The 22,238-nt window shown below is 42.7% G+C and overlaps 1 protein-coding gene across 2 annotated transcripts in view; it reads right to left on the reverse strand.

The window, feature by feature from the left end:
• Positions 1 to 22,238, reverse strand: part of SLK (STE20 like kinase) — a 66,970-nt gene that overhangs the window by 19,855 nt on the left and 24,877 nt on the right. For both annotated transcript variants that reach the window (XM_090057142.1, XM_090057141.1), the window contains exons 2-8: positions 15,583 to 15,747; positions 7,920 to 7,968; positions 6,914 to 7,063; positions 4,740 to 4,812; positions 4,321 to 4,515; positions 2,793 to 2,874; positions 1,692 to 1,820 (exon numbers count right to left, since the gene is read on the reverse strand). In XM_090057142.1, coding sequence (XP_089913268.1) covers positions 1,692 to 1,820; positions 2,793 to 2,874; positions 4,321 to 4,515; positions 4,740 to 4,812; positions 6,914 to 7,063; positions 7,920 to 7,968; positions 15,583 to 15,747 — 843 coding nt within the window. The remainder of the gene's footprint in view (positions 1 to 1,691; positions 1,821 to 2,792; positions 2,875 to 4,320; positions 4,516 to 4,739; positions 4,813 to 6,913; positions 7,064 to 7,919; positions 7,969 to 15,582; positions 15,748 to 22,238) is intronic.

Consider the following 22,238-nt stretch of genomic DNA (forward strand, 5'->3'; position numbering starts at 1 on the left):
AGTCTGGCCTGCTCCAGGCACTGAAGAGACCAACAAGGTAAAGAAGATGCACTTGGCCCAAGTTAGAGCAGCCTTTGTGTTTGGAGAGCCGCAGCAATGCCCAGTCCCTGCATCTCTGCCTCAACATCGCTTTCCTGCTTCTGGCAGTGCCTGTCAGGAGTTTCTTATAAGGCAGCCTACCAACAGTGTTTGGGATGCAGAAATCCTTCCCTGGCCAGACAGTGGTTGTGTTGGACATGAAGGGCTTGGAGTGGGCATGAGGCCTCTCAGCCCAGAAGTCTGAACTAATTAGAAGAGAGAGATCTAACGTGACAACTTTGTTCCGCTCACAAGTGAAAAGAATCATTGCAGGCAGGTGCACTTTGAGAATTTAACAAAAAAGCCCAACAAATCTGAGGCTCATAAATTAGCCAAACAGATTCCCTGCCATGATACAAGGCAGTACTAAAGTAGGTCATATCCATCTACATTCCAATATGTAAACATCTTTGCATTTCAGCTGTCAAGACATTGAAAAAGGTTTTGAGATTTTTTAAATATGCAATGGGAAATGCGTATCTTTTCATTTCTCTGTCTCTCAAATGACCAAACTTTAAAAAAAATCACTGGAAAGGAGACATCATGCAAAATTTCAGCAAAAGAAGTGAAAGCTTCCAGTAGATGTGAATGAATTGTAATACAGAGTCAGAATGGGAATTTTATGTACCCATCAGCCCAGTAGTACTTGATGTTAGAATTAACATATTGGATCTATAAGTAGACACAAATATACAGAAATATTCTAATAAAACATTATGTCAAATCCTAATTATTCTTTCCTTCTTCAGAGCAATTATGACAGATCCTTTTCTACATTTACTGTTGCATCTACAGGAGATATGCATCAGATAATTTGCCATTAGATTACTGTAAATAATTAAAGATACAATAAAAATAGGTCTAGCTAGTATGACAAGAGGTGGTCTCATCTTGCACTTCAAACCAAGGCAAACAAATGTGAGCATTTTTCTTGAGTGAGCAGGTAGCTGACAGCTCATGTGTTTCAAAGGCATTCTTTGCACCAACAGATTTTAGAATCTCAGTTTGTGGGCATTGTAAAGTGCTTTTAGATTGGAATACATTTAAAAAGTACAGCAAAAATCTTATTATCTGCAACAGAAGAGAGTACCATTACACTTAAGCTATGGCTTCACTATTCTTTAAGAAACTCCATTCATCTAGCAGATATAAAAAATTAGCTCACAAAACTCTACTGCAGATTTCTTCTTGGAAAGATTTTTTTTAACAGCTAAATTTTAGAAATTTAGCTTATAATTGTCACATGGTTTCCCTTTATTAGTGATTAGGTATCATAAGGAACCCATAGGAATCTCAGACATAATGCGTTTTAGAAATTATGTGAATGTATGAGATCTGTGTGTGTGTGTCTGTGTGTCACCAACAAATCAAGTTTTTAAAAACTGTAAAGGCTGCTTATATTCTTTCTCTAACAAAGTTTCAGCCCATCTGGCTTTTGTAGATATTGACTTCTGTATTATATAATGGAGATGTCCTGGACTTTAAAGAAAACATGTTTTTTAGTTCTTAAAATATGTGTAAGAAAGCCACAGTGTACCAAAAAAAATCCTGCTTTTCCATAAATAATCATGTAAGTATGCTTTTGTACTTGGAAAAACATATTTTAGGCTCACCAGAGAATTTTCTGTTTCCTCCTCTTCATCCTCATCTTTACCATCTTCAACTTCTTCTGTCACTTCAGCCTTAGCCTCTGCAATCAATTCTCTGATTGGTTTATTGGAAGTGACAGTAACAAATGGATGCTTGTAAAACAAACAATAATTGGCTTTTGAATTAAAAATGATAAACATTAATATTCATTTCATGATAACAGGTTAAAGCAAGAATTTTAATGGGATTATGTCTGGTTTTCCAGTAAATCGGGTAGTTGGAATACAAATAAAAATACACTGACATAAAACAGAATCGTACCTTCTCATTAGCTCTCTGCAATGACAGCATTCCAGCAGAAGGATCAACACTAAAGTTTTTTAAACGTGTCACCAATCACCCACTTATAAATACATCTGTTTTAGTCATTAGAGGAAGCACTGAGCTATAGCTTCACTAGCTGCACATTATCATTATTTGTGATATACCAGCACTTATAAACAAAAGGCCAGATCCTCACCTGGTATGAATTACTGCCATTTCTTCAGTTTGAGACACTAGCACATAATGTTAGCTACAGATTAATTATACACATTATAATTTCAAATTATTCAGAGCCTCATGGTAGTAGTGCCTTTTCCCTGCACAGATGTGTTATGGCTGGTAGTTATTACCCTTTCTGATGCCAGTCTATAACAGGGGTTTCAAAGATACAGCCTGCAGGCCAGATCCCACCCACAGAGCCCTCTTATCTGGCTCCCAGTCCTGCCCCCAGGTCTCAGAGTTGATCTACACCACGCATGCTGGAACACACACAGTGCCTATTCCACCTAGCCGAGGACACAAACTGTGTGCGGTGCAGTCCTGGCCAGCCATGGCACATGTCATATCTGGCATGGGGAAGAAGGGGTGTCTGTGGGCCCTATCTGGCCGCAGAGTTGGACCTGCACCATTCATTTGGCCCATGGACCAATCCCATGCCACTCACCCAGCTCACACGGCCAGATGAGTTTGACACCCCTGATACAAGGTGCCACCCTACTCTGCCATCTGGCTAACTTCAGACTAACAGGACTACTTACTTTTCTGGACTATAACCCTGGTGGCCATTTGGGCCTTCCTACCTGGAGAAGTTGAGTAGCACTCCATCTGGCATCCACATTCTTTTCTAAACATTTCTTTAGAAAATCTTTAAAATCTGAAGACCTGTGTAAGAAACAAAACAGGTGACAGCCTCTTTACCTCCATGAGTGCTACACTAGACAAACTGAAGAGTGAAACGTTTTTTTCAGCTTCTCATTCATGCCTGCACTCTAATGGCTCCCCTCCTCTGCCTTCGGAAGACAGCTGGATGGCAAGAGAAGGTAGAAACAAGCAAACCCAGATGGATTTAGCTTGGTGGTACAGCTTATCATCTTCAATTGGTATAACTTCATTTTGTCAGTGGAGACACAGTGGGATGAATTGGGTCAAGAAAGTTTAATAAGGCCATGAGGTGGAAGAACTGTCTTTCTGACAGCCAATACATAGAATAACTGTTTAAAACTTAAAACTGTCTTAAAATTATCAACTGCCTGCTACATTATTTTGTGTAAAATGTCATGGCTGGCTACTTAACCATTGCTTTGCCTTTTCAAATGTAATCTTAACTTTTTTTGTTTTCTTGCCTTCTGTAGTGCCTGAGAGACCATTTTTAAGAAGTTTTATTTACAGAAAGTTCTCTTTTCCTTGTTTTTTATTTGTAATATATCTGAAATGCAAATTCACTAACGATACTATGCCATAACTTAAATTTCTTGTAATGACTGACGAGTGATGAGTAGCTTTCATTTTTTTACCCTTCATGTTTTCTCTCTATAACATCCTTAAAATAATATTTTTCCTTTCTTCTTTCATAACCTATTTTTATTTTACAGATCACCTTTCTCGTGTTTTATTACTTTTGACAAAGCTAGTTAGGCATGTATCTACACTTTTTATGTAAAATCTTATTTTTATGCTTAAAAAGCATAAGCTATATTTTCCAGTTTCGTTGTATGACGTTCCTAAAACACTGAACCTTTTTCAAAAAGAAAGCCTTTACAATACGTTTACAATAACAGAAAGTCAGTAGCCCCAATATTACAAGGACATATACATGTGCTTAAACGTGTACATATAGGTAGTCCCAGAGTTCAATATGACTAGTTGCATGCCTGAAATTAAGCACATGTATTGTTCTGATTACAAATCTATCCTTTATTTCCTCCAAAAGAACCATAAAAATCACACTTGACCTATAATCAGCCCCCCTACAGTCTTAACTTTGGCACTTGAAGTTTTTTGAGGCATGCAATAAAAATAACAAGTCAGAATTTTTTTTCAATGCAGTTTTTATTTTGGTATTCTTAGTGGATTTCACCCTTTGGGTCATTTAATTAGTCGTCTGATTTTCCTGTGGGACTTAGTAAAACTAACAGTAGTTCAAGGTCTAGAGTTGCTGATTTATATTCAGGGAAAAGGCTGTTTCCCTTAAAATGAACCTGAAAATGTGGGGCTGACTTACTTACAGTGTCGACTTAATATTCAGAACAATACAATACACATTTTAGCAGAACTGGAGCCAATTTTTTTTTAAAAATAGATGAAAACAATCGTGGCTACTAAACTAACCATTTTGATGGCTGTGCCAGTGCAGGTGGGTCAGATTTTGCAATTTTCAGCAGCACTCGCATTGGGTTTAACTCATGATGAGGTGGTTCTATTTGAGCCATTTCTATCAAAGTGATGCCCAGAGACCAAACGTCAGCCTTATAATCGTAAGGCCTGTCTTTAGATGTCTCACACATTACCACTTCAGGAGCCATCCTGAAAAGAAGAGTGATATACAATTAAAAAATGAACTATCACCATTTGCAGCAAAAAGCATACTGAAAAATTGACTTAATGAAACTTTTGCATCTTAAAAAAGGTAGATGCCACACTCTTACTTCCTATATTTTTCCTTACATCTTAGCAAAACCATATACTTAATCAAAAGTGCTATGACAATATTAGTTCATGCTAAAATGTTAGCAAAACAGTACACTTACCAATAAGGTGTGCCAATAAAAGAATCTCTTCTTTGTATTGTTCTTGTGTTTTTAGCTGAGACTCCAAAATCCGCTTGAAGCAAAGAGTAAACATATTATTCATCAACTACCCTATCAAGTCTTCCTTATGTATAAAATAAGGATATCTCATTTATTTTGAGGATACTTTTTGTTCTACAGTAGCATATGTAACAGTTCTTAATTAAGGTCTAGTGCCTGGAACAAAGAAACAAAATAGCCATATGTTGTCTAATCTGTACAAAGTAACTTTATAGGCTCAACACTTGAGAAGGTTAATTTTGCTCTGCAGAGAAAAGTGCAGAATCAAGACATCTGTCTTTTCCAACACAAAAACTGAGCGGCTATAGGACTGCAGATACTAGACAAAACTTGACTGCCTTACAGACTTACTAAATCAGAAAGGTTATTTTATAGTGTTTGCCCTGAATACATGTATTTTTTTTTAAATAAACATTTTCAAGACTGAAATTACTACAAGCAACCAGATAGGGGTTAGATTTTTTTTCCCCAAATGGATCTAAAAGTGAATTCAGTCTCTTTAGTTACTCATAATTTTATATAGCCAGGATGTATCCACTGTACATACACACAAAGGGGATCTTCCATGATGAGATTTCTCTGTGAAACAGTGTCTCGGTCATCTCTGCAGTACTGTAAACCAATTTCAGGATCTGGGGAAACTCAAAGGGCTCAGGTACAAGCTGGTAAAGTGGACTTCATGTGAAACAAGGAAAATGGGCAGAGACGTTTTCTCAGGCTTCCGCACTAGTCCTAAGAAAATCACTGCTTGTTTGTTTGGATGAATATTGAAGCAGTACCTAGAGGCCCAAAATAAGATCAAGCTCCAGTCTGCTTGGTCCTTAACCTAACACTGTAAGGCCCCATTTACACATTATACTTACGGTGTGATTTACCAGTTAATCATGCCCGAAGTTATGACCCAGCTACACATTCAGCCACTTAATGGCATGATAAAACAAACCATGAGCTAAGTAGTTATTCCACAAAAAATGGATAGCAAATTTGTAGCTTCTTCTTATGATGCCATTAATTGAATGTGTGGCCAGGTGCTCCTCTGTGGCTAGGAACCCTGTCAACTGAGGGGCTCTCAGCCACCGTTTCCAGCCCTGCAGCAGACAAGGCCAGCAGAGGTAGCAGCATTCCCGGCACTGTCCCTGCTGTCAGCTGCTGGGTTCACAGCCACGGAAGCCAGTGCGGGGGGAGCCTGGGATCGTGATTCTGGGCTCCTCTTGCACTGGCAATTAGAGCTGATGGGATCTAATGCACTATCTCACAATCACACTTCCTGCCATACATGTATGGCATGATAGGAGGTGTGATTATGTGGATCATGCATTAGATCCCATTACTTTATCGGCATGTTGAGAGGGGCCCTAAGAAACAGTCCCTGCTCTAAATTTTCAAGCTTAGTAGAAAAGAAAACAGGAAGGATTACTTGTGTTCCTTCCAGATGGGCAGCAAAGGCACGGGCAAAGCAATGACATCTTATAGAGTCATCTTAAACTTTTGAACTGGCTTCAAAGTTGAGGATGTGTTCGCAATTAAAGATGTGTTTAAGTAATCTACTGGATAACTCCCTAATATCAAGATCCACAAGTTTCATAGTTTCTAGGGTCGGAAGGGACCTGAGCAGATCATCTAGTCCGACCCCCTGCCACGGCAGGAAAGAATACTGGGGTCAAATGACCCCAGCAAGATGTTCGTCAAGTGTATCGTGGTAATTCCAAATTAAATCAATGAGAGTAAGTTAAACACCAAAATGCCTTTTTAAGGATCTGTGTATAAGTGTCTTACCCCAAGTTATATAGCACAACTGGGAAATGAATGTGGCAGAGCTGGGGAGTGAAAGCAGCTTCTGACTAACTTCAAGAAAATTCAGTAGAAATAATGATACGGTATTTGTTCTTGCTCCCTTTGAAATCTATGGGAAGTTTGTTAAATATGATTAAGACAACTTTAGCTTTACTCATGAGTAATTTTGTTAACATCCAAAATATCTATTGAACTACTAAACCTTCTAAAATTTATATCCAGGTATAGAAATACTAAAGAGCACCAAACTACAATTTAGGCAAAAATGCTTGACGACAGCTAACAGAAAAATACTGTTTATTTCTAAATAATATACTTACCCAGTTTAATATCTCCATCCAGTGTAAAAAGAATATTGCCAGCTTTTAGATCTCTGTGAATTATCTTATTTTCATGCAAGTAGTTCAATGCCTCCAAAGTCTGCTTGCAAACTACTTTGATCTGTGGCTCTGTTAATGGTCTCTCAAGCTCTAAAAAGAGAAAAGCATGCAGAAATAAACAAAAATCATTTGCAACTTTATGCCTTGCTATTTACATAAAGTTCCAGATGGCTCATTATAAATCATTAAAAAAAATGACAGAAGTATAATGAAACTAAGTTTGCTTCATTTATTTAATTTCAGAAGTAAACAGCTGGAGAGAAAGCCTGTCCCCAGTAAAGATCTTGGTAGGACTTCCAACTGACTTCAGTGAAGCCAGAATTTCATCCTGGGTATCTGGGAACATCAATGTGTATATGAACTATCTATATATATAAAATAATTTGATTTTTTGTTCTAGATAGAGATCTCATATACAAAGATCTCATACTTGCAATGGTTAAATATACCTGCATTTAGGCACTAAATATATCAGACTTTTGGGTCAGTGAAATATAAATTATTAATTAAAATGTAATTTAGAGGAAGATAATAAAAAGACCAGCCTCTGAAAATACTTTTACACACAAACAGCTGGTTCCTGGATAATCCGACATGCCTACCCTTAATTAAAGTTGCTGATATTCATGTAAGCATTGTCAAGATCAAGTCCCCAGTTATTAATATAAACAACGCAACATTTTCAGAATCATGGGATATTTCAGAAGTTAGACAGTAAATTACTATGTACTACAGTGTGGTAGTTGTGTACAAAACTGCAATATTAACAAATATTTTAAAACTATAGTATTGACTATTCTTCAGGATAGCCCTTCATAAAATATAAGGATACTTACATTTCAGAATAGCATATATGGAATTTTGAAAGCAAAAGCCTTCAAATATTTAATTTTTCTTATTTCAACCTGTTATAAGATTTCTATTTGAAACAAAAACATATATTTACCCAACATTACTGCATCTACTGCTCCACCTGCACAAAATTCAATCAGGATCTGTGTACAAATACAAAGATGCATGTATTAAAAATAAAGTTACTCTACTGAATTGGAGAGTTTAGAAATCAGGACACAGCATCTAACAGCAGGGGCCCTGGGCCCTATGTTCCCTTATATCGGGGTGTCAAACTTGTGGTTTGGGGGGCCAGATCTCGCTGATCCATGCAGGCCACTGGACCACCCCCACACACCAATCCCAGTTCTGCTTGCTGCATGTGGGCTGGACCGAGTGCCACAAGCCCTGCACAAGGAACAGGAGGTCAGTCCAGGGTGTTTGCAGCATGCAGTACCCGAACACACAGGCCCTTCATGGCTGGCTCTGGGGCCAGTCGGAATTGGGCCCTGCTGGAACCAGTGCAAAGGGCTGGGCTGGCAGGGTGCTGCATGCAGTGCGTGCCCTGGCATCTACGCCCCAGTGCTGCGTGCAGCGCACACAGCCAGTCCAGCCTTCATGCACCAAGTGTCAACCCCAGCGTTCACTGTGCATGTGGTGCCAGCACTGAGTACACACTGCTTGTGGTATACAGGTTGGACCCATGTCTGGGGCACTGCAAGCAGCACTGAGTCCAGCCCATGCACCCCAGTAGCACGTGCCCCATGCCAGCCCCACATGTCACATGCAGAGCAATCCCTGGTGCCAGTGCATGTTGCATGAGCGCTGAACTTAGCACTGCAGGCACTGCACAGGGTGGCCCAGCCCACAGATCAGCCCCGCAACCCTCACTCAGCCCATGGGCCCTGAGGAGTCTGACACCTCTGCCTTATGTTACCATAATACATTGCTTTACCAACCTCTGTAAAATGGCAGCCGCACTAGTGCACACCTGTCACTTTAAGAGGGGAAGAGGCTGCTTGAGAAACAGTCTGCAGGTGTGGCAGGAGCCAATTAGAGTCATCTGACCAGAAAGGGGTGGGGCTTGTAGCATATGAGCCCAGGGCCTGAGCTGGTCAGGGAGTCTAGGTGTGAGTGTCATGGACAGAGAAGTTCCTGGGCAGCAGGGCTCCTGGGTTAACATCTGAGTGGGGGTAAGTAACTCTGCTGGTTTGTGGAAGGGATTAAGGGGAGGCAAGGAAGTCCCAGCTGGCCCAGAAGGGAGAGAGGGGCCAGAGAGCTCAGAGATTTATAGTCCAGGATGGGGCATGTCAGCAAGGTTAGGGAGTCCAGAGGTCTCACTGGCCCAGGAGTGGGGACAGGGCCCTGAGATGAGCCAAAGGCTGAGGAGGGCCACAGCTGGAGACTGGCGGGGCTAAAGGAGCCCAGGAGTTTCTACAGGCCCAGGAGCAGGGCCAGGGCCCAAAGAGAGGGGCAAAAACTGGGGGTCACAGCCAGAGACTGACAGAGCCAGGGAGCCCCTAGCTCAGGAGGGGCAAGGACTGGGGCTGGGAGTCAAAACCTGTTACACACTATCTAATAAAAAAGATTCAGTGAGGTTTTAAGTAAATTGTTCTCACACTTCTAAGAGACCCTTAGACAAAAAATGTTAATTCAAGTATAAAAATTCCACATTAAAAAGATTAGGGTCAACTGGAATCTGGTTGTGGGTATTATTTGCATAATTACTGAACACTCAAATCTCAAAACTGCATTGTACTCCTGGACTGCAGTTTCCCTGCTGAATGAATATGATTAGTACAAGAGCCAAATAATTTGCTATCGACATAAACAGCTGCCTTATCTTCTAGCTTCGTTCAGGTGAAGCAGAAAAACTATGGTACTTACATGGCAGGGGTGGGGAGAGCAAGAAATCATAAAATAAAGGGTCAATAACATTTTTTTCTAATTTAAAACCCTCTGACTTATTTTTCCATCATTCTTCCTTGCCAAAAAATCAGTAAGGTATTTTCCTTGGAATAGCAGATTATAGTGGAGGAATCCAACACTGGTCTCAATTCTATTGTTGCACAAAAAATATCCTAGTTAACTTGGGAGAGAAACCAGGTGGACTTGTAACAACAACAAAAAGGCAGATAAAGTTGATACAGAATACAATTAACACAGGAAAAACAAAAGCCTTAATTTATGATGCATATAATGTGCTACTTCAGAGCATTAAGTGTTCCTTGCAGCAGGCTTAAAACAGTCAAATTACTCAAAACAGACCCTGCTAAATCTGCCACACCATTATCCAATTTTATGCATGGCAGAATAGCCAGTACAGATTTGTACAAGTTAAACTTAAATGAAGAAAGGGAGAAGTTGTTATAGGGCTGGAAAATGAATATAGGAAAAGACTACAAAAATACATGTATTTTCTAAAATTGTAGTTTAACACCTCATATTTTGATAAATGTCCTGGTGAAGAAAGTTTCTAAAACTGACAGAAACCAGAAGGCAATGTTTATGCTTTCCTGATTGTTGCCCGGCTTGTTCTAGAAATTTAAGTTAAACAGATTGTTGTTAACCCATAATCAGTACAGACAAACACTACATTTTTTGCCTTTTTGCATTATAAAACAGCAAAGGCCAGTGTTCTAAAATAATATTTAAGGGCAAGAGAAAAAAATGGCAACTTTTTTTTTTTTAAACCAAGTTATGGCTCAGAGAAGGAATATATCACAGTGTGTGCCTACCAAATATAAGAAAGAAAATTTGGTTTTCAAGTACTGAAAGCTGACAACACAAATTGGTCCTAGAAAGATTATTTTCCTTTTTAGAAATTATTCAATACAAATTTATTATGATGATGATTAAGCCATACAAACAGCTTTTGCTATTTAATCATTTTGATATTTTTGGAATCTAAATTTCAAGTGGTGTAACATCCTGAAACAGCTACAGATCTTAAAACTGGCTCACGCAGTGCTACTTCAGGCTCCAGCTCCTGATGTTGCCTCTTAGGGGATCAGATGGGATAAATTCAGACTAGTTCCACAGTTGTGCTGTAGCTACAGGGAGTCAGGTCTCATTTGGCCACACAAGCCCTGAAAACATTATTTTACTTTTCACCTGAGACGCTTGCAACAGCCCCTGCTCTTTGCTTTACTGGCACAGTCAGCTAGAGATCTTAAAACTGGCTCACGCAGTGCTACTTCAGGCTCCAGCTCCTGATGTTTTCCCAACTACTTTCTTTCTGCAGAAATTGTATTGCGAGTTCTCAAAAGCTGCAACTAAACAGAACTGCAAGATTTTCCTACCCATGAGCAGTTAACCGAGCAGTAAAACCTATCACCTTTCCTTTCACCACCCAACTACAGAGCAACAGTCTCAAGCAAGCAGCAGCAGGCACAAGGTGCCTTAGGGTACAAATTATATGGCACAAGACAGCACCATGGTAAGATGTTCCAAACCTGAAGCAGGATGACTGTGCTAGTACGGCACTGCACACTCCTAGAGGAGCAGGGCTTATTGACCTGTATGCAGAGCCACGCTAATGGTTCTACTTGTGGTTCAGGAGCTAGTGCACACTGAGCCAGTGCAGCATGCCTCAGCGTTGCTCCTTCTTGAACCACATAAGCATCCCCCATCTTCAGCTAATGAAGAATATCTGGAGCAGGGTCACTGGGGGATGCAAAACTTCTCACTGGCCTGAAGAAAGAATGACTGCCTGTGGCTCCATCACCAGCCATGGTACTTTACAAATGTTAGATTTTTTTTTCTCCTAATCCAGATTGGAATTCTCCACAATTAGTAACACTCTTCTGTATACCAACATCTACAGCAGATCTGCAAAGCTCTCCAACAAAATACAAGCTATTCACTAAATATTTTATACTGTGTGCCAATAATGACTCATATTTAGACTGTGAAATCCTCAGTGCTGGGAACGTGCCTAGCTTATTTGCAAAGCCTTTAGCACACGTTCAGCATTACATGAATTCATAATAAAATAAGGCTTATATGGGGCCTTTAAACTTCGAATATTTTGACTAGTATATATATTATTTTAAAATAATATACATGCGTATTGGTACACAGAAAAAAACAGCCATTGACAGAAAATAATTAAGATCAGAACAGACAAATAAAACTGCAGGGGAACTTTAAAAGGTACACATTGACTGCAGGGGTTACAATACGGCCATGATGGTAATGCCAAGTTCATACTCTTTACTGCAAATCAGTGTCTTTAATGCTTTTTTTTTGTTTGTTCCTAAGGCTATCTGGAGTACTTGATCTTACATGGTAGGACTGTAGATCTTAACATATTTAAGGTTCTTTATTCTAAAATGGGTATTTCATTGGTTAGTAAGGTCTTGTTGCCCTTTGATAATTTTTACCACTGGGATGATGCTCTAGTGATCAGGACACCAGCATAGGACTGGAGTTCAAGTCTTTTCCACAGATTAACAAGTGTGTCAAGACCACAAAGTGTGTCTTCCTGATCCTCAATTCCCCATCTGCTAGATAGAGATACCATCACTGTCCTAATCTGCCTTTGGCATTCTGGGAATCACTGCCTGTCATGTATGCTGACACTGTCTCATCGTTTCTTTGTACTGTCCTGCCTATCTATCTGTATGTATGCATCTCTAGTCCTACACTTAAATGATAAATTCCTTGGGGACAGGGTCTTCTTTGTCTTCCATCTTCGTCAAGTGCCTAACACAAATGGGTCCTGATCCTTGAATAGGGCTAATAGGTACTACAGAAATATAAGAAGTAATATCCCATAGAAATATTGTGGACAAACACTTCAGAGACTGAGGCATTAAGGGTATGGGCACAGGATAGGTAAACTGACTTCATGATATAGTAAAAGTGAAGTGGACATATGATGTACATAAGGCTGTGCAAAACAACAGCGTTCCACTTTGACTTCCGTTTCGACAGAACCGTGTTTGGTTTCGAGTTTCGTTTTGTTTTGAAAGCACTGTTCCGGTCCACTGTCAAAATGGCTTTGCTGTTTCGACATTTTGCCCATTAGTTATAATGGGGAAGCATAAAACAGACTATAACTTTGTCACTTCTTGCCCAATTCTGATGAACCTTGCAGGGATGCTAGCCCCTTCTGAGGGCATGAAGCCTGCCAAGTTTCAAGTCTGGGGGTTTCTGGGAAAGCACCTCAAGCTGCTGGGGAGCAGGAGCACTGTCCTCTGATCTGGCAGGCAGACCGGGGGCCCGCACCCCCGGGAAGAGTCCAGCAGAGCCCCTGCAGCCCTTCTGGTTCTGCCCGCCGGTTCACAGGATGCTGCTCCTGACACCTGAAACCCAGCGCTGGGGAATGGAGCCCAGCTGAGGGAAGTGCCTCCTGCCACCGGGCTCAGTTCCCAGCAGTTTGCAGAACTGGGAAACTTAGCCCAGCTGGGGGAAGCACCTCCCGCTGCCGGACTCAGTTCCCACCGCTGGGTTCAATGCTGAGAACTGAGCCCGGTGGCAGGAGGCACCTCTCCCCACCGGGTTCTGTTCCCAGAGGCTCGCAGCCCCGGAGAACTCAGTCTAGCGGGGGGGAGGCACCTCCCGCCACCAGGCTGTTCCCAGCAGCTCGCAGCCCCATGCAACTAAGCCTGGTGGCGGGAGTTGGAGCACAGCACCAGCTCTGTCCACCTTCCACCACCAGGCTGAGTTCCATGGGGCTGGTGGAGCTGATCAGAGCGCAGCCCGGTGGCGGGAGGCAGGGAGAACCAGGGCTGCGCTGAGAGGCTCCGCAGTCCCATGTGGCCCAGCCCGAGTGCAGCCCTGGCTCTCTCCTACCCCTCACCACCTGCCTGGCTGCTTCAAAATCTGAAACATTTCCAACTGTTTTGACTAGCCTCGTTTCATTTTGAGGCTGTTTCGAAGCCCTTTTTCACTTCAATTTCACTGTTCTGCGCTTGAAACGAGTAAAAAAAGCATTGAAACAAAACAGCCAGCTAAGCTTTGCACAGCCCTAATGTACAACCCTATTATGTAGTAATATATGCTCAAATCTGAGGTAAGTCACCCCTTCAAAATATGCAAGAACTGTAATAAAGGTATTAGTAAGATTCCTATTTCTAATTTGTCTGTTCCCATAACGGGTTTTTGGCTGAGCTGGCTGTTTTAAAACAAACTGGTGCCCCTGCCACCTAGTGGCCAGCCACAGTAATAGCACACAGTACCAACAGCAAGCTTGAGCAGGCTGGCCATATGTCTGGTACTTACGACAGAGTAACTTTACTATGGAATAAAATCTAGAGTAAATGACTCTCTAGTAATCCTACAGTGTGTCAGCACATATTAGATTTTCTTAATGATGTCCACAGCAAGGGATGTGAAGGCTAATGAGAAGGGTTTCTACAAGTATGTTAGTACCAAGAGGAGGTCAGGAAAAGTATGGGTCCCTTACTGAATGGGGGAGGCAACCTTGTGACAGAGGATGCAATAAAGACTGAAGTGCTCAATGCCTTTTTTGCCTCCATCGTCACAGGCAAGGTCAGCTCCCAGGCTACTGTACTGGGCAGCACAGTTTGGGGAGGAGGGGAGCAGCCAACAGTCACAAAAAAATAGGTTAGGGACTATTTAGAAAACCTGGACATATACAAGTCAATGGGGCTAGATGGGATGCACCTGACGGTGCTTAGAGAGTTGGCTGATGAGACTGCAGAGCCATGGACCATCATCTTTGAAAACTCATGGCAGTAAGGAGAAGTCCCAGATGACTGGAGAAGGGCAAATATAGCCCCCATATTTAAGAAGGGGGGTGGGAAAAGGAAGATCCAGGAACTACAGACTGGTCAGCCTTACCTCAGTCCCTGGAAAAACTGTGGAGCAGATCCTCAAGGAAATCACTTCTAAGCACTTGGAGAAGTGATTAGGAACAGTCGGCATGGATTCACCAGGGGCAAGTCATGCTTGACCAACCTGATTGCCTTCTACAACAAGATGACTGACTCTGTGGATGCAGGCATGTGCTGTACCCTGATTTTCAGCAAGGCTTTTGATGCAGTCTGCCATAGCTTTCTCGCAGGCAAGCAAAGGAAGTATGGGGCTGGATGAATGGACTGTAAGGTGGACAGAAAACTGGCTGGAGCTCCTGGTTCACCTGTCATTCAGGCTTTGATTCATCCCACTGTTTCTGTTGTTTAATAAATCATTACGTTCAAAAGTAAAATATATCTTTAAATCTCCCAGGATATCTACTGGGCAGCGGCAGCACCAGCCTCTTCCCGGGTGGGGGGGCTAGACTTTGAGTGGGCAGGCTTAGCTGTGTGGGGCAGGCAGCAGCGGCGATGCTGGGGCAGGGAGCAGGAAGGGCAAGCTACCCCCCAATGTTGCCCCTTCTAGTTCTTTGTAATTAAATTGCAAACTTCTTAGGCTGAAAATTATGTCTTCCTTGTACAGTCCCCAAATTCATTTTTTCTAAATGAATATAATCTCGGAGGTCCTGAGATAAAATATATAAATACTGTATAACAAGATTACTTTAACAAATAATTATTCGTTGCAAGATGATTAGGATACTGAAGTACATGCAAAAGACATGGATTTTTGGTGATATCTTTTACTGGACCAACTGTATAGTTGGGAGAGATGTTAGATGAGCTTTCAGGCAGTCTGCACTAACAGCACTCCAACTCCACTAAATAATTATCCAAGCGTTTAGGAATAAATGCGAGAAGATCTGACTGAATCTCTTATTAGATTAGGAAAAAGTAATTTCATTATCTTTTTTTCAATATTTTCACATAAATTAAACATAAGAAAATACTTACCCAAAGATTATTTTCATAATAGAAAGCATCAAGAAGCTTGACAATATTTGGATGATCACAGGATGCTAGAATATCAATTTCAACCATGTAATCTTCAAGTTCTTCTTCTGATTTAGTATCGATCACCTTTGCAGCAGCCAAGACTTTGGTTTCTTTATTCTGAGCCTACAAAACAAAATCGGATGGGAATGTCTTCATTTTTAAGATATTCAGCACAGGCAAACAGACAAATATCAATTATTTCACCTCCTTAGATTCTACATCTGCTTGGCCACTCTACATGTTACAGGTATCATGCAATTAACTGGTTACTTGCACAATTACCTTGAGACCAACTACACATGCAAAGTACCTATCACACCATAAAAAGCTCCAATCAGCTATACAATTAGACCTGGAAAATGTGTACTAACTTTATAGCTGGTTGCTACTATGCTTTAATTTGCATGTGCAACAGGGTCTCCCTAGTGGCTGGGAGCCCTCTCCCAGTGGTAGGTGTGCACCATGCCCAGCTGGGGCTGGGAATCCTTTGAATGAAGAGACTCTTAGCCCCAGCATCTGCCGGGACCCAAGCCTGCAGCTGCAGACACTGGATGCCAGGACACAGCTGGGTCCTGGCAGCCAGGAGGGTGTGGCTGCCCCAGGTGTGCATGAAGCCCCCCAGGGCTGGAATGCCTGGAGCTGGGGATCGTGTGTGTCCCACATAGGTGTTTGGGGCACCCCTGCAGCTGGGAGCCCTTCAACTGAAGGGGGGCGTGTAACTGTGGGAGCTTGCTTCTTGCTGGTGCAGGGCAATAAGGCACAATGGGATCTAACGCACAATCCCACAATCATATCTCCTGCCATGCACATGGGGCATAGCTGGGGGTGTGATTGTGTAGACCATGCATTGGATCCCATTATTCCTTTACCTCCATGTGTAGAGGGACTCCTATAATAAGTATGTAAAAAAGTATCAGCCTACAGCCCCTGGGGGGAAAAAAAAGAATATCTAAATGGTAAAAGACTGTGAAGTGCAGAGATGACCCAAGGTAGCTTTGTATGTGCTAGGTATGGAGCCAGAAATAGTCTAAGTAATGCACTGCACTGGACTAATTTTTTTTCCCTCCTGCTGTGCAGAATGGGGGATAGGAAAGTGAACAAGTCACCATTCTTTCTTCAAATAATTGCCACACAGAGTCTACTCCAGGTGTCTAACGAGCAGTTCTCTCTGCAGGAGGTAGAAAAGGAGTCTTAAAAAGCAACTGTAGGACAGTTCTACAAAGGATGGGAGCTGAACTGGAAGTCCAAACACCTTAAATATAAGGGCTGCTTTTATTCTTTAATTTCAGCTGAACAGAGTCAACAAGAAGTGTTCTCACACTGCTTGTACCTTTTTGCGGAGAGAGTTAAAGGTCAATCTATCTCCATTTAGAGGTTATCCATGTGGATTTCGGACAGGTTCAAGACTGTCACAGTAAATAAGGACTTTTCAGGCCATCGCATAAATCATGCAACCATAGTACACAGAGGTTCCCCTGCTGACGTTCCCATTTCTGAAGCATATAGAGCTGCTAACTAGCATTGCTTTTAAGTGTTTACCTTACCTGAGTGCTCCTAAATCAAATGCCAGTCTTAGAGCTTTTCTGCAGCCACTCTTCAAATAAGACTCCTCTCCTGTTTATTCTATATAGCTCAGAAATTAAAACGTCATGGAAGGTACCTTTATCTTATCCATATAAAATGCAGGAATTTTGTTTCACGTTATGAAGACACTTTTAACACTGAATGTGGCACCCACTATTTACACACAGGATATACATTTCAGACCCAACCCAACCATCTGGCGACAGTAATAATTATATTCTGTTTGCACAATTCATAGATGTAGGGTCAGAAGGGACCTTGTAGATATTCTAGTCCGACCCCCTGCCCTGGGCAGGAGAGAACTGGCCTCAAATGACCCCAGCTAGATAAACGTCAAGCCTTCTCTTAAAGACCCCCAAGGTAGGAGCCAGCACCACTTCCCTTGGAAGTTGGTTCCTGATCCTGGCCGCCCAGACTGAAATAGTGCCTTCTAATGTCTAGTCTAAACCTACTCTCTAACAACTTATGGCCGTTATTCCTTGTTACTCTGGGAGGTGCTCGAGGGAACAAGGTCTCTCCCAACCTCCACTCGTCCCCGCACTAGTAAGTTTTCAGACGGCCACTAGGTCCCCCCTCCTCCTCTTGTGGAAACAGGTTCAGGTCCCGTAGCCTCTCCTCGTATGGTCTGCCCTGCTGTCCCCAGATCATGCGAGTGGCCCTCCTTTGGACCCTCTCAATGCTGTCCACATCCCTCCTGAAGTGCGGCACCCAGACCTGGACGCAGTACTCCAGCTGCGGCCTGACCAGTGCTGCACAGAGGGGGAGGATCACCTCCTTGGCCCTGCACATGATGCATCTGTGGATGAACGACAAGGTGCGGTTGGCCCTACTGACCGTGTCCTCGCATTGTCGGCCCATGTTCATCTTGGACTCAACAATGACTCCAAGATCTCTTTCTGCCACCGTGCTTTTGAGAAGGGAGTTCCCCAGCCTATAGGTACACTGCTGGTTCCTACTGCCTAAGTGCAGCACCCTGCACTTGTCAGTATTGAATCCCATCCTATTTTCATTTGCCCACCCCTGTAACCTGTTCAGGTCCTGCTGTAATCTGTCCTTCCCTTCTAACATGCCCACCTCACCCCACTGGGCATGTTAAGGAGGTGTCTGGAACTGGAAGAATCTAGCCCCTCCACCTTACCTACAGAGAGGGGGATGAGTGAACAATTCCCAGCAAGACAGAGGTGATAAGGCAATGAGAGGGACAATAAGGAAGACCCACAGAACCAAAAAGGAAGCTTTGGGCAAGAGATGGACATGGTTTCATAGTAGGGAGGTCTGGCTAACTGTGGGACAAGCCAAGGTCAGAGAAAGCTAACACCTCTGAAGAGATACTGCTCACGGCTTCTCTTCAGTAGAAGGAATCTGAACACTCGTAAGTTTTTTGCTTAGTCCCAGAGAACTTTTCCAGAGTCCTGAGGAAACTAAGGGACTGCAAATACATGTAGGTGCATTTATTTTGACTAGATCTTGTATATTCAGTGCAGGGTGTATCTGTATGATGGGGTAACTATCAGATAAACTTAAAGAGTTATACTGTTAATGTGGAGTGCTTAAGATGACTAAGTTATGGAAAAAGGCTGCCTCAGCTGCCAGGAAGACTGGGGTATCTCAGAAGCATGCAAGTGTAGATGGGGCCCACGACAACCAGAAAACTAGTTAAATTTTGATATCACAAGCAGAGGAGAAACATCACCTGCTGAGCTCTGCCAGGAACAATGTGGGGAGGACAGGGTGAGGCTATGGGGATGGAGGAGGCCTCATTTGTCCGGGGTAAAACATGAAACTGCACCCTGCCGGGTAAGGGGGGAGGGGTGGTCTGGTGGGCCTCCCCGTGGTGGGGAAGTCCCGAAGACATGCCAGGCCAATCACCTTCCTGGTGAAAGGCAAGTGTGGGGCACCTTAACCCCAGCCCCCACTTCCCTGGTGGGTTCAACCAGTCCAGGGGGAGCCCAGGCTTATTTCATAGATTTCATAGACATCAGGGCTGGAAGGGACCTCGGGAGATCATCGAGTCCAGCCCCCTGCCCAAAGGGCAGGAAGTCAGCTGGGGTCATAGGATCCCAGCAAGATAAGCATCCAATTTACTCTTGAAGGTGTTCAATGTAGGTGCTTGAACCACCTCTGCTGGCAGACTGTTCCAGACCTTGGGGGCTTGGACAGTAAAGAAATTCTTCCTTATGTCTGGCCTGAAACGGTCTTGCAGGAGTTTGTGACCGTTCGACCTCGTCATCCCTTGGGGCGCTCTGGTGAACAAACGTTCCCCCAGATCCTGGTGGTCACCCCTGATAAACTTATAGGTGGCCATCAGATCACCCCTGAGCCTGTGCTTTTTCAGGCTAAAGAGTCCCATGTCTCTCAGCCTATCATCGTAAGATCTGTTTTCCTGACCTCTGATCATGCGCGTGGCTCTCCTCTGGACTCTCTCAAGCTTCTCCACATCCTTTTTGAATTGTGGAGCCCAAAACTGGATGCGGTACTCCAGCTGCAGCCTCACCAAGGCCGAGTACAAGGGGAGAATGACGTCCCGGGATTTGCTCGAGAAGCATCTATGGATGCACGCCAGCATTTTGGTCGCTTTACTAGCTGCAGCATCGCATTGCAGGCTCATGTTCATCTTGTGGTCAATTCTGACCCCCAAGTCTCTTTCTTCTGTAGTGCTATCCAACGTAGCACTGCCGAGCCTATACGGGTGCTGCAGGTTTTTCCTCCCAAGGTGGAGAACCTTGCATTTTTTGGTGTTAAACACCAGCAGGTTCTCGTCCGCCCATTTGCTGAGCTTGTCCAGGTCAGCCTGGATCACCTGCCTATCTTCTGGCGTGGATGCTTTGCCCCAAAGTTCGGTGTCATCGGCGAACTTGGCCAGTCCATTCCTGACTCCAATGTCCATATCATTAATGAAGATGTTGAACAGTATGGGTCCAAGGACAGAGCCTTGAGGGACCCCACTGGTCACAGGGCACCATGATGAGTGACTGCCATCAATCACAACCCTCTGGGTCCGACCACGGAGCCAATTTCCCAGCCAGCGGATCGTGGTGGAGCCAAGGCTGCAACTGGCCAGTTTGGCCAAGAGGTGATCATGGGATACCAGATCAAAAGCTTTTTTGAAGTCAAGATATATGACATCAATCTCTTCTCCGTTGTCCAGGTGATAGGTCACCCGGTCATAGAAGGAAATGAGATTGGTCAAACAAGACCTACCTGCAACAAACCCGTGCTGGCTGTCCCTTAGGATGTTAGCCTGGGCCAGTCCCTCAAGGATGGCCTCCTTAATAAACTTTTCTAAGATCTTCCCCAGGATAGAAGTCAGGCTAATGGGCCTGTAGTTAGCCGGATCCACTCTCCTCCCTTTCTTGAAGATCGGCACCACGTTGGCCGTCTTCCAGTCTTCGGGCACTACACCAGAGCGCCAGGAGTTTTCAAAGATCCGTTTCTAGAAGTCCTGAAGCTGCAGGGGCCCTGAGAGGGGGCCAGGGACAGCTGTGACCGCCTGAGCCTCACAGGGTGTAATACCCCAAAGCAGTGAGGGTGTGGTGTATGGAGCCCAGTACGTGTTTGTTTGTTGTTTGTGTGTATGTGTTATGGAAGACCCAGTGTGAACCACTGGTGGATGCCATCTACGAGGCTTGGGCTGCAGTGTGGGGTGGAAGAGAGCTGTGGATATCCCCCTAAACACAGGGGTTCAAAATGGGCAGCCTCCTGCCTGATTAATATCTTAATGTTATTACATCAAGGTGTAGCAGGTGGGTGAGGTGGGCGACTAGCCCATAGACAGGAGGTGGGCCAGTGCTTGCACTAGGCATGAAAGCTTGCCCCTGTCACAAGCATAAATGATAAAAACATCTTTTGCACAGCAGTTGTAAAGGGACACAGTGGACTTGCAACCTAATCAATTTTAATAAGTACTATAAAAATAATTTTCTGAAACAATAATACTTTTCTAATTTAAGTTTTCCCTTTTCCCTGTACTGTCCAAAAGGCCCACAAGAGCAACTCTGAATGCTGATAAAGGCTGAAACCCTACCAATATCCCTGCAGACAAACCCTGTACTTATGCAAATGCACCTGCAGGATTAAAGCCCAGTTCAATAATTATGTAGGGAAGATACTGACTGTATGTGTATAAATTAATGACACCAAGAGTGTTGACAACCCTGAAGTGCTGTCTTTTTCTTCTTATCCCATTGTTAGAATCATCTTAGATATTCCCTTTAACGACACTGAATCATTCAGGTATTATTTTCAAGCTGATGATATTTCTTTAAATTTTGGTAGTGTCTGGTTAAATCATACTACAAAGTATCTATTAGAACTAAGATATTTATCAGTAGTCAGTCTACTCCAATTCAGCTAGATTTTTACTCAATGAAAAACTGGCTTTAAAAAAAATGCACAAAATTGTCACTTATTAGCTTATTGTGATTTAAAATAAAATGGTCGAACATTTCTGTCTATCTAAGCTGAGAGAAATTTCTTAACTAAAACAATAATTTTAATTATTACTCTTCTCAAGTTCTCTTTCATTTTCTTTCAGCACAGTTATAAAATTTATTCAGATTTAAGTTAGACATTTAGTGAATACAAATGTCTCTTTCATCAACAAAGCAGCAATCTTGGAGAATATGATTTGGACTCTGCTATATAATGTTCAAGGTATGAGTTCTGAGAGACCTATTTAATATATATCAAGATGCTCGTCTGCAGGTTAAACTAAAATATGCCTTCAACTTTAAGGAAATTTAAATCTACCTCTTATTGTTTTTGATGTTAGTAAAACAAACACTGATTACTGAGGTAGGTTTTTCAGTGATCTTTCTCAAAGTTTAATAACAGAAGTTTTGTATTATTAGACATGCATTTATCTAATGTTAAGTTAAACCAAGCTCTTTATCTTGTTTGTATTAGTTTCACAACTTGTATGAAGAGTGAAAGCTAAACTTTCCTACTGCGTAGTTATTGCACTCAGTGAACAGTATCAATAATACATGAAACACAGAAGATAATACAGGTATCTAATTCAACAGTAACAC

The sequence above is a fragment of the Crocodylus siamensis genome, chromosome 7 (assembly GCF_052110815.1).
Source record: "Crocodylus siamensis isolate JL-2025a chromosome 7, ASM5211081v1, whole genome shotgun sequence".
In the NCBI taxonomy this organism is placed as follows: Eukaryota; Metazoa; Chordata; order Crocodylia; family Crocodylidae; genus Crocodylus; species Crocodylus siamensis.